The sequence below is a fragment of the Delphinapterus leucas genome, chromosome 5, assembly GCF_059928025.1.
Source record: "Delphinapterus leucas isolate spDelLeu-1000000601 "Yukka" chromosome 5, BTC_Dleu_Yukka2, whole genome shotgun sequence".
NCBI lineage: Eukaryota > Metazoa > Chordata > Mammalia > Artiodactyla > Monodontidae > Delphinapterus > Delphinapterus leucas.
In genome coordinates, this window is record NC_143133.1 from 14092715 (window position 1) to 14106180 (window position 13466).

Genomic DNA, 13466 nt, shown 5'->3' on the forward strand with positions numbered 1-13466 from the left:
CTGGGCCCATGAGCCATGGCCGCTGGGCCTGCGCGTCCGGAGCCTGTGCTCCGCAACGGGAGAGGCCACAACAGTGAGCGGCCCGCGTACCACAAAAAAAAAAAAAAAAAAAAAGTGAACGGAATACAGTTAAACAGAGAATATCTGCAACACCATGAGGTATATATATGGGCAAAAAAAAATACAGAAGCAACTTATACACCTTAATCTTCTCTCTAGGAAAGTACAGAGAGATGTGTAAATGAACAAACTGTATCATCAACGACTACAAGTTCCAAGATATAAAGATAATATGAAGAACATATAATAACGGCATTTGAGAAACACATATTTAAATTACAGCCTGCATATAAAAAAAAACGAGAACAAGATTCTAGAAAAGCAGAAGAGGATAAATAGGGGGAAGTGTAGAAAAGAATAATACAAAAGAAATACATGACATCAAATGATATGGCTTACAGTTTAAAAATCCTATACTGTTTCCAAATCACAGAGCAAGTTTTCAAAGAAGGGTGGCAAATGATAAGAAAGCACGCCAGCTCATATTTGGGAGTAAGGTTGGGTAACTCAAGATACCGTTGAATTATTTAGGTCAAATTCTAACTTTGAAGAAATAATCACCTACAACTGAAAACTGGCTTTGAGCTACCTTTCACTGGGTGGGAAAAATGTCTTATTTTAGAAATGTAAATACCCAAGTTGCTTCTTTATACTCTGATATTTATCCAACTGTCAAAGTGCAAAGCTCCCTAAGATCAGTGAAATTCAACTGACATCGCAGTAACACTAATAAATCATTTACTCTTCTTAAACGCTAAAGAAAATAATTGAAGTCTTGAAGAAATTAACATTTTGATTTTTGTTATGCCTCAAAAGCCCTTTTCACAGTGCCTGGCATGTGGTGGGCACAGAATACATCTGTTCTGCTTTCTGTTACACTTCAAAAGCCCTTTCACAGTGGCTAAAATGCAGTAGGCACATAATACATACGCATAAATTCGAAATTTTCAGACATTAAGACATGTGATTTAAACACAAAAGTGTTCTTAGACAAAAACTTCTCTGAATAATTAGTAAGATGCCTTTTTAATCTAGTACTCTGTGAGAAACACAGTATCTAAATAAATTCATAAATCACTACTACCTATAGTATACACTTTTTAAAACTTCTAACGGGCTGCAAACATACTTATGTCTAAATCTGAATGCCAAGAGGCTGCCCCAGTTAAAAATAATCAAGATCTTCCATTTTTAATATCCTGATATCAAAAATGTCAAATTATTAACATACATTTTCAGTTAAAATGATTTTAAGAACTCAACCATCCATAATACAGTTAAGCCAACTACTTCAAAATATTTAGCATAATATTCCTGAAGTACAAGAAGTTTTTCAGTAACTTCTCAAAGAGGAAAATCCAAACCCTAATGAATAAGCCTATCTATGTTTGAGAAACCTTAAAGACACAAAGTCAAAAGCATGACTCCTCAAATCCAGATGTCCACTAATCAGAGAACAGTAACAGTGAAGAGCCATTCTAAACCTGGTGCTCTAGTATCTGCCAAAAACTCTGCTGCTAAATAATAACAAGAAAAGGAGTCATGCCCAATGCCATGTCTGATACTTTGTTCAGTGTCCTAGGGGACATTATCATGTCCTACCTTAGAAGCTCTGGATTCTACACTGCATGATCAGAAATCTTGTCAGCACTGAAGTAGCTATGCTCCTCCCTCACAATCGGCACATTGGAGGCCGATTATCCTGACATGGAGCTGCATGTCCACTGTCAGGTCTCAGAAAGGACCTGACAGCAAGAGTTACAAAGGAAGACAAGAATAGTGTTTTGAAGTTGATAGCCACATGCCAGGCACTTTCTGCCCATAAAAAGGCCCTTTTCTTCAGTGTTTGCATCAATTGTAACAAAAGAAGCAAGAATAAAATAAACAATTTGCTTCATATTGTAAGCCAATCAAATCCACCATGAAGGCATCCCAGGAAGATGCCTGGTTAAGGCTGATGAAGATATTATTTTCTATTAATGGACTAGGGTCCATTTTCTTTTTAAAATAAAGGTGGATGTTTTAAAAATGATTATGGGGCTTCCCTGGTGGTGGAGTGGTTAAGAATCTGCCTGCCAATGCAGGGGACACAGGTTCAAGCCCTGGTCCGGGAAGATCCCACATGCTGCGGAGAACTAAGCCTGTGCGCCACAACTATGAAGCCTGTGCTCTAGAGCCCGCGAGCCACAACTACTGAGCCCGCGTGCCGCAACTACTGAAGCCCACGCACCTAGAGCCTGTGCTCCGCAACAAGAGAAGCCACTGCAATGAGAAGCCCGCGCACCGCAACAAAGAGTAGCCCCCGCTCACCACAACAAGAGAAAGCTTGGGCGCAGCAACAAAGACCCAACAAAGCCAAAAAACTAATAAATAAATAAATAAAACTAAAAATGCTTATGCCTTTTCAAAAATAGCCTTTTTCCTTCCCTTTATAAGGATAAAAAAAGGTTCAAATTTCAGTAAATTAGTTAGGCACATCACTTGGAAACACTTTTCTCACCACTATATAAACATACTATATAAATATGCAGAACATCCTACACAATACTAACAGGCAGAGGGGTTATTTTTTGCTTAAAGATAATACAACAAACTAATATTCTCCTAAACTTCCAGTTCAATATTCAGAAAACAACTATTATAAGAACTAAAATAAACAGTCTAAAACTAAAAAAGATTAGGTAGTCTCCTTTGAATATGTGTCACAAAGAAAGAGAACTTAAAAGTTAAAAAACAAACTTATGATTCTGAAACCAACTGTTAAAAAGTCAGAAGATATCACCATTTTTTGCCATTTATGTTCATTTGCAAATTTTAATATAAACATTTATTTGCAAATAAGCTAAATTTCACTTGTTCAATTTCAAACATATGAAGTAGTTTTATATTCTTATATTTAATCATTCATATTATGCCGTGACATTTTAACTAATATCCTTTAAGTAGAGAAGTACCTCAAGAAAGGAGTCTTATATAAATAACAACATGAACCAAAAATAAATTTTTAAAAATACTTTATACATGCTCTACTAACATTTCCTAGAAACAAAATATAAAATACTATTAACATGTTCTAACTTTACTAATAAACAGCTTAGAAAATGTGTTATATTATCAGTGATGTTAAAGTTTGATATTGCAATGGATTTTCCTGCCCCATCTCTTTATGTCTGATTGACTTACATTTGGCGTTTAATATACTCTTTAAGCAATGCTTCATCCACAGGATACACCTGTACGCCTGTACCATCATCATAGTAATACATCATACTGGTATTAAGTTCTGTTTGAAATGGTTGACCAGTCCTTTCACCATGTTCTTGATAACCATATGAATAATCAAAGTTCACTTGATGTAATAAAGAAAAAGAAAAATGATCACAGATTGAAAAACTAAAAAAAAGAAATAGTTACTATAAAGAAAAATCCAAAGTGAAGTATCTCAAGGGGTAACAAACAAATACAAAACCATCTTTATTATCAGACACGTAAAATCAGTTAAAACAGTATATGGGATAGTGGGAAAAACAGACGACTTGCACACTTTTTTCAGTGTTCATCTAATTTAACAAAACAAAAAATCAAGTCTCACATCGAGGATTTCCTCTGCCTCGTCCTCTTCCCCGTCCTCGGCCTCTTCCTCGGCCTCTAAAGGTACCTTGGATATTACCACCCTCACTTCTCACACTGGAAACTTCATCTTGATCATCTCTCTTTTCTCTTTCACGCCTCCAACCTTTTTAAAAATAAAAATATTTTTATACATTCCAATTTGCAACTATGAAAACATGATTATCTTTATGAAAACGTGGTAACCACCCTTCCCCACTTTGTAACTAGTTATTAGTAACCAGTCATTCTTCAGAAAGATACAAACTTAAGAGATTCCATAGGAATTTGTCAAAATGTCTCTGGCATAAAAGACATCTTATGTATTGACATATAAAGAAGATATTCTGATAAGTAACATACTAAAAAGATAATGAGATCGTTTGCTAAAACTGTACTGTTAAAAATTTAACAAGGTCCAAGACAACTGAGTTTTGTACTATATAAAACTCCTAAAAACAAAAACTTATTTTCACAATACTTATTTTCACAAATAGGAATTTTTTTAAGTAAAGGGTGTTTCTATTTAAGTAAAAGACATTTCTTTTAAAGAAAAAAGGAAATGAAAACTGGGAGAAGATATCTGCAGCACAATATAGCAATTATATCCAGAATACATATAGAACTCATACAAATGTCTCTTATGCCCTCGTGCATTCTCTCTCTCTCTCTCTCTCTCTCTCTCTCTCTCTCTCTCTCTCTCTCTCACACACACACACCGCAACCAAATAGGAAAAAATCATTAAAAGACTGGCAGGGCAAACAAGGAAATGCAAATAGACAATAAAAAAACGGTGCTCAGCCTCAGTGGCCTTGAGAAATGCAAATTAAGACAACGAAAGAGTATTTTTTTATCTGTCCCAGTCTGAAAAACATTTTAAGGTCCCATAATATCAATATTTTTTTGTTTTATTTTTCTGTTTTGTTTTTTCCTTTTTGGCTGTACTTTGTAGCATGAAGGATCCTAGTTCCCCGACCAAGGATCGAGATCAAACCTGTACCCTCTGCAGTCCTGCAGTGGAAGCACAGAGTCCCAACCACTGGACCGCCAGGGAATTCCCAATAGCAAATGTTGACCAAGACAGAACTTTTGTATAATGCTGGAATAAAAACAAGTACATTTCAATTTTGAAAAACAATTGGAAACAATCAAATAAGTAAAGGTATGTATACCCCAGAGACCAGGGTTTTTCAACCATGGCATAACTGACATTTTGAGCCAGATAACTCTTTAGTGTGGAGGCTGTCCTGGGTACTGTAGGATGTTTAGCATTATCCTTGGTCTCTACTCACTAGATACCAGTAGCAAGTTTTAGAATTTTAAAGTCATATTTTGTGGACAATTGAGTAAATATAACCATTGACTAGATTTTAGATGATACAATGAATTAGTGTTGATTTTCTTAGATGCTCCATTTTCTTGGGACATCAGTGCTGAAGTGCCACGATATCTGCAAGGTACTTTCAAATGATTCAGCAGATGTATGAATTATAGATAGCAGAGTGACTAAATCTGGATGGTGATTAGACAGGGACTCACTGTACAATGCTTTCACAGGACAATATGCCTTAAAAATTATCAGACTTAAAAGATTTCAGTAGAAAACTATAAACGCAAATGCTCAGGGAATTCCCTGGCGGTCCAGTGGTTAGGACTCAACACTTTCACTCTCCAGGGCACGGGTTCAATCCCTGCTCGGGGAACTAAGATCCCACAAGCTGCGTGGGGTGGCCAAAAAAAACCAAACAAACAAAAAACACAAATGCTCAGCCAACTGCTTCCACATATCCTCCTGGCCTCTTCTTTCTGAAACTTGAACAAACCCTGCTAAAATAATGTACCTGGGGAATGATTTTTTTTAATTAATTAATTTTATTTACTTATTTTTGGCTGTGTTGGGTCTTTCTTGCTGTGCATGGGCTTTGTCTAGTTGTGGCGAGCAGGGGCTACTCTTCGTTGCAGTGCACGGGCTTCTCATTGTGGTGGCTTCTCTTGTTGCAGAGCACAGGCTCTGGGCATGTAGGCTTCAGTTGTGGCACGCGGGCTCAGTAGTTATGGCTCACGGGCTCTAGAGCACAGGCTCAGTAGTTGTGGCGCACGGGCTTAGCTGCTCCACGGCCTGTGGGATCTTCCTGGACCAGGGCTCGAACCCGTGTCCCCTGCATTGGCAGGCAGATTCTTAACCACTGAGCCACCAGGGAAGTCCCTGATGGGACACTTTATGGTGGATGGATAAGGCTAACAACACCTGTTAACCAACTCAACCACAACACAATCTGAAAGTAAGACACCTAGACATTTTATTCCTACTGCGTTGACACAAACACACTATGAAATATTCCTACCAAAACAAAAATAAACTGGATCTTAACCAAACCTCTAGTTATTATTGCCAGCTACACTTAGAAAAGACAAAGGAACATGTTAAGGAGTATCACGATAAAGCATTTAGCCAAATCCAAAATATGGGAAATTCCACAAGACATATGACCTAACATATAGCAAAGGAAAGAAACATTGGTGGGACTTCCCTGGTGGTACAGTGGTTAAGAATCCGTCTGCCAATGCAGGGGACACAGGTTTGAGCCCTGGTCCGGGAAGATCCCACATGCCACAGAGCAACTACGCCCTTGCGCCACCACTACTGAGTCTGCGCTATACAGCCCGCAAGCCACAACTACTGAGTCCACATACCACAACTACTGAAGCTGGCATGCCTAGAGCCCGTGCTCCGCAACAAAGGAAAGCCACCGCCATGAGAAGCCTGCGGACCAAAACAAAGAGTAGCCCCATATCCGCAACTAAAGAAAGCCTGTGCGCAGCAACGAAGACCCAACACAGCCAAAAATAAAATAAATAAATAAATTTTTTAAAAAAAGAAACATTTGGCAATTTCTTATTACGTTAAATATACATTTACCGGGGACTTCCTTGGCAGTCCAGTGGTTACGACTCCACGCTTTCACTGCAGGGGGCATGGGTTCAATCCTTAGTCGGGGAACTAAGATCCCGCATGCTGCATGGCACAGCAAAAAAATATACACACACACACGTTTACCATACCACCTAGCAATCCACTCCTAGATGTTTACCCGAGAATCTAAGACATATGCCCACACAAAGGTCTGTACACAAATGTTCATGGCGGCATTACTCATAACAGGCAAAAACTGGTAACAAGCCAAATATTCACCAACATGAATGGATAAAGGAGAATATCCATTCAATAGAAAACTATTATGCAATAAAGAGGTAGAAACTACTGATATATGGAACAACACTGATGAATGTGAAAATCATTATGCTGAGCAAAAGAACACAAGAGGATATAATTTATATTACACAGTTCAATTTATATGAAATTCTGAAAAGATAAATCAAATCTGACAGAAAGTAGACTCGTGGTTAGGGGACTTGACAGTAATTTCAGTGTACTTTAATATATATAATTATTAACTCAGTAAAGTTGACTTTTTAAAGAATGATCCAGAAACCACCCAGAAGAGGCTTCCACTAGCCAGCTCTGGGACAATTTGAGCATTAAATTAAACAATCATGATAACAATTTCAACCACTGAAAACATAAGAAGCCTTTAGTCCACACTAATAATAGGAAGTTGTTCTTTACAGTGGAATGCCAGCTAATAAATATAGAAAGAATGATGCAGTAAGACAAATACTAGTATAGTGAAATTCTGAAGATTACCTATTCAGCATTTGCAACCATCATGGTAATAATCAGGCAAGAATAAAAATCACCAATGGAAACTGAAGCTCATATGAAAAGTCTGATGAAAAAATGGGTATTCCCACAGTCTCAAAGTCTCTCTCCACAAATTACATGTTAATTACCAAGGGAAAAAGGGTATCTTTACAATAAAGAAACCTGGAGTACCTCATCTTAACCAAGTGCTCAAAGTTAATATCACCAATAATAAGATAAACCAATACCACATGTGTTTTCAGGTTATACACTACAAAGAAAACCATTTAACTTTTGCAGTATTCCTGCCAAAAATTTATAACCCAAATCCAATCATGAGGAAACATCAGAAAACCCAAAGGTATAAGTATAGCTACCACATTACTGTCTTAAAGCCTTCAGAAAAAAATCAACGTCATGAAAGACAAAAGCAGAAGAATTATTCCAGACTAACAGAGACAACTAAAAGCAATGTGTGATCACAGATTAGATCCCAGAAAAGAGGAGAAAAAAACTGTAAAAGGGCATTATTGAGAAATTCTGCCTGTGGATAGTCACAGTGTATTACTGATCTTATGATACATACTCTGAAGGTATTTAGGGTTAAAGGGGCACAATGTCTGCAACTTACTCTCAAATAGTTTATACTATACATGGTTGTTAAAATAGTAAGATTAAGACTAGATGACTCATTTTTCTCTTAGAATGTTACTTACTTCGTGTGTCATTTCTCCTATTGTTATGTGATTTATTTGCTTCAGGTTGACATCTTGAGCTATTCCGGGACCCTGGTCTTTCTTGACTGTCTGGTCTTACATCATCTAAGTGGAGTGGTACCCACTTGTGCTTATTAGCTTGAAGAAAACAAAATAAAATCATTTAATGACAATGCACAATTTTCATTAAAGCTTTGCAATTGTGAAAGGACTCTAAATTTTAATTAAATAAATGAAAGACTTAATTTGTCCTTAAAGGGATTACTTATAGAGTACCAAAATGATTTTCTTCTGCTCCCCCAGCTCTTTAATAAACTTGTTTGGGCAAATAATAAGTTTCTAAAACTCAAGTGAAAAGCCAGTGATAGAGTACCATTGGAATTCTTTTGCTTTTAAGTGAAATGCACACTCTTCTGTTTAATTCTGACAAATAAGCCATAAAAATTATTAAGTGTACATACTACTTCCATCTAATACTTGATACTTAGGCTTTAGAACAGGGTATACCTGATAACTGTTTGACCAGTGATTCAAACACTTTTAGTTTCAAATCACTGCCTCAAATATTAATTCATCCAGCATCACTACTAATGAAAGAGCTTTTTCAAAATAAAGTTTAAGTATAAAATCTGTCTAACTGCATTTGATAAACCTTTGTATAGCTACTACACATTTTCCTAACTTCTTAAGAGATACAAGCAATTTAAAGCTTCTTGTTGACTAAGTGATAGTGTAATTAATTGTTATATTTAGTATAGTGAAATCCTGAAGGTTACCTATTCATGAATTCCATAGTTAAGGTTTCAAAATTTTCAGTCTTCTGCCTGAACATTTCTATATATTTCAACTAAAACAAAAAGACTCATGGGCAAAGGAAAAAACTATCAAAGTAATTAAGGGAATATTAGTGTACTAATTTCAACTAAAACAGACTCATGGGCAAAGGAAAAAACTATCAAAGTAATTAAGGGAATATTAGTGTACTAATTTCCTACTAATACTGCAAACTACAGACAGATAAGGAAAAGAGAATATGAAAGAATCTAAAAACTCCTTAAAGTTTATACTGTAAATTCTATCAATGAGATACTTTGGGCATAAATAAGCACTTAAAGATAAACATGTGTGCTCTAAGGAGAGTCAATTCATGACCCGATTATATAAAATTACTTTAACTACAAACACCCACATTTTAGTGTTGGCTAATCAGTTTTAATTGATGCAACTAACAAGGAAGACAAATTTTAGAGCAGGATAGGTCTTGTTACCTGTATGACTTCTAGACAGTCAAAAAGACTACTTATGCATCAAAGGAGCATGAAAAAGGTTAGTGATTAAGCATTCAAGAAATGGGGAAATTTTTTGTAACAACCACATGGTTGTACTACTGCCACCACTTCTGAGCAATTACCCTTGGCATACTATATCGAGTGAGCCTCATGATTACCCTGCAGCTAAGGGTTATAATAGTCATCAAAAAAAAAAAAAAATTCAAGTAAGTGCTCAGTACACGGTAGGCTGTTAGTTCCATTATTAAAGAAGTTGGCTGGCAACTACTTCACCATGAAATGTCCCCTCCCATGCCCCATCACCTCCAAGAATTAAAATGCTTCAATGGCTTCCCACAGTACTTAAAATACCAATTCCAAGTTACCAAAGCCCTGAATAACATGGACCTTTCCTACCTCTCCACTAGCACCCCCTGCCCTCTCCCCAGAGTTCACTTTGTCTCAGCTACTGACCTTCTGACAGTTTAAAGAACTTTTCTGCCTAAAAACCCCTGAAGACACTTTTATTGAGACTCAGAACACTTAATGAGAATATGCTTTTACCAATTAAATCATAATCTGTCCCTAGACACATGAGAAGTTCCTAAAAGAATATGGAAAAGGATGTAAAGACAGTATTTTTTTCCTTCAAAGAGTAATGGGGGAATGCAATGAGGAAAAAGAGTTGACCAAGATTGTTCTCAATTTTGTCTCAGAAAAATATTTTCTCAAAATTTCCTGAAAAAAAGGGAGCTGTTCCAATGCAGATTTAAAAAACAATAGTTATCATACAACTTTCCAAGAATATATCTACACCCACCTCTATCGGTGGAATTTAAATCCATTCTTACATAAAATACAAGTCAAACGTAGAGAGGAAAGTCTCATAGTTCAGAAATGCTATAAAAGAAAATCAGTTACCATTGTAGATGGTATCCTGAAGAAATCCAAGCTACTAACTGGTGACTACCAGGAATCAACTGATTAAATACAATTCTTCATTACTACAACTCTCTTCAAAAACTTAAAAATCAAAATGAAGATGTGAACAAACTAACCTTTCTTTCGTTGATTACTTGACTGAGCCTCATCCTCACTGACATTTTCACCAGGACCATCTAATTTTGTTTCCCGGCTTTCTTTGCTTTCACTGTTACTTCTCTTTTCAACCTTGTCTTCTCTTTCTTTTCTGTTTTGCGGCTTCTTATTTCCTAGGCTGATGACACTCTGACACTGCAAAAAGGTTTTCTGAATGAAATAATTTTCATGAACATTTTCACTAACATATCCAAAAATCTGTGGTAACACCTTACCTAAATATCGCAAAAAGAATGACAACTTTTATCAAAAATAAAAAACTACTTTACAAAAGACACTGTTAAAAGTCATTTGAAAAACTGGAAGAAAATATTTGCTAAGTATTTGATAAAAGGACTTGTATCTAAAATATATAATGAACTCTACAATGCAGTAACAAGAAAACAATTGAAATGTGGGCTAGAGTTGAACAGACACTTCATCAAAAAGATATAGTGATGACAAATGTACATGAAAATGTGCTTGACATCATTAGAAAAATGCAAATTAAAAACTATAGTGTGATACCACTATACACCTACTAGACTGACTAAAATTAAAAGGCTGACCACATAGAGTATTAGTGAGGCTACAGAATAAGTAGAATTCTCATACACTGCTGGTGGAATAAAAAGTTTAGTAGTTTTAAAAGTTAAATAAATAGCTACCATAAAATCCAACCATTCTACTCCCAAGAAAAACATTATTCCATGCAAAATTTTGTACATAAATGCTTATATAGCAGCTTTATTTCTTTTTATAAATTTATTTTTGACTGCGTTGCATCTTTGTTGCTGCACGCGGGCTTTCTCTAGTTGTGGCGAGTGGAGGCTACTCTTTGTTGTGGTGCGCAGGCTTCTCATTGCGGTGGCTTCTCTTGCTGTGGAGCACGGGCTCTAGGCGCGCGGGCTTCAGTAGCTGTGGCACGCGGACTCTAGAGCGCAGGCTCAGTAGTTGTGGCACACGGGCTTAGTTGCTCCGCGGCATGTGGGATCTTCCCGGACCAGGGCTCGAACCCGTGTCCCCTGCATTGGCAGGTGGATTCTTAACCACTGCACCACCAGGGAAGTCCTGATATAGCAGCTTTATTCTTAATAGCCAAAAACTGGAATCAACACAAATGTCCACCAATAGGCGAATGGACAGCGTTATATCCATACAATGGAGTACTATCCAGAAAATAAGAAGGAATGAACTACTAATACGTATAACATAAATAAATCTCAAAATAATTAAGCTAAATGAAAGCCAGAAAAAAAAAAGGATGCATCCTGTATGACTCCACTTACATAAAATTGTAGAAAATGCCTTGTAAATCAACTATACTCCAATTAAAAAAAAAAAAACTGTAGAAAATGCAAATTAACTAAGTGACAGAAAGCTTATCAGTGGTTGCCTGGGATGATGGGGTGAGGGGGTGGAATGTGACAGGAAGAATTACAAATTAAGTTCATTATCTTGTTTGTGGCAAAGGTTTCATAGGTTAAAGCGTATCAAACTGTACACTTTATATATGTGCAGTTTATTATGTCATTTATACAACAACTAAGCTGCTTTATAGTTATAGTTAACTAGTTTTAGTTATAGTTTATAGTTTTTAAACTACACACCAATAATTCTGCACAAATTACAAATAGCAAGATGTAGTGTCAAATGAAACCACGTAACCAGATACCATATATACTACTTCTCTAAAAAGACTTTTGATAGAATATCTCAGAACATCTTTTAGAACTTCTTTCATAGATAAATTAAAAATCCATTTACTGAACATCTCTTGATATGATATATATGCATATATATGCATGTGTATATAGAGAGTTAGGACTTCAACACATTGAAAAGACTGTAACTCAAAGAAAACATATATAGAATACATTCTGAAACACAAAATGGGCTTCACTTAGACACATTAAAAAGTAATCTATTTGTAGGCATTACGTGAAGCTGACAGCATGGTACCCCATCCTTTCCAAATGTGTGGTCCTGAGAATATAACCAGATGAAGGCAATGTGATGAATGAAATCAAGGTATCTGAAAAATGGGTATTTTATTAATGCAATTCTCTAAATTTGAAGTAAAATAAATTCAGCATGTTAAAATGAGAATACCTTCCCTTTATTTAAAAAAAAAAAATTAGAAGTCTTAAAACAATACTCACTTCAGTGTTCACTAATTCACTTGGTGTTGGCCAGTTCGATATATCGCTGAAATCACTAGCCTAAGAGGTAAATAAGTGTTATGTCTGCAGTTTAGAAATTTTAAGTAGAAAAAATATTTTCTAAAAGTGAAAGCAATTTTTAAAATCACCCTCATTCAATTATATGCAGGCATTTGCAAAAATAACGCAAAACCTTCTCCAAACAACAGAACACAGCAAGAGGAATGTCTTACGATCCAACTTGTGGCATGAATAATGACCTTGACTAAACTGATAGAGACAGGATAACAGAGGCATATGGGGATTTGGATAAAGGTTACAATTTTCTAGTATATTAACTTTAAACTAACATCAATGATAGACTTAGAAGAGAAAAATACACAATAATCTAAGAGGAGTTCCTTTCAAAATAGTTAAAAACTATTTCTTGTCATGACATACCTTGTTGGATTTCTTTGTCTTGAGTTTTCCTGCTTTTATAATCTGGGGGGAACTGAGCTCTAAAACAAAACAAAACAAAACAAAAAAACATGGAATTGTTTTTACAACCACATCATGCAAAATATTTAACAGAATAACAAACCAATTTCAGTTAAGTCAGTGGAATAATTATTCTCAACAAAATTCAAAGTTCTGAGACTCAAATTCCTAACAAGAAATCAACTACATTTCAAATGTAGATTCAAAGTGGTCTTCAGTGTTCAAATCAAGATGTAGAAAATATTAAGTTTACTTACACTGAACTGACAGACCAATCCGTTCACTAATAGAATGTAACACGGAAAAATTAGCAATATAACATGTTTTAATACAGTAAAGTTAGTGAATCAACTCCCAATGGAATACATTTTTCTATATATATTATATATA

General features: G+C 35.8%; 1 protein-coding gene across 5 annotated transcripts in view; it reads right to left on the reverse strand.

The window, feature by feature from the left end:
• The window catches only part of LARP1B (La ribonucleoprotein 1B), a 120131-nt gene that overhangs the window by 92999 nt on the left and 13666 nt on the right, over nucleotides 1-13466 (reverse strand). For 2 of the 5 annotated variants that reach the window (XM_089911516.1, XM_022556930.3), the window contains exons 2-7: nucleotides 13038-13096; nucleotides 12597-12656; nucleotides 10416-10590; nucleotides 8090-8227; nucleotides 3653-3796; nucleotides 3244-3409 (exon numbers count right to left, since the gene is read on the reverse strand). In XM_089911516.1, the coding sequence (XP_089767642.1) occupies nucleotides 3244-3409; nucleotides 3653-3796; nucleotides 8090-8227; nucleotides 10416-10590; nucleotides 12597-12656; nucleotides 13038-13096 (742 nt within the window). Of the gene's footprint in view, nucleotides 1-3243; nucleotides 3410-3652; nucleotides 3797-8089; nucleotides 8228-10415; nucleotides 10606-12375; nucleotides 12421-12596; nucleotides 12657-13037; nucleotides 13097-13466 lie in introns of all 5 variants that reach the window. The other 3 variants (XM_089911515.1, XM_089911514.1, XM_022556929.3) reach the window with 3 other exon arrangements.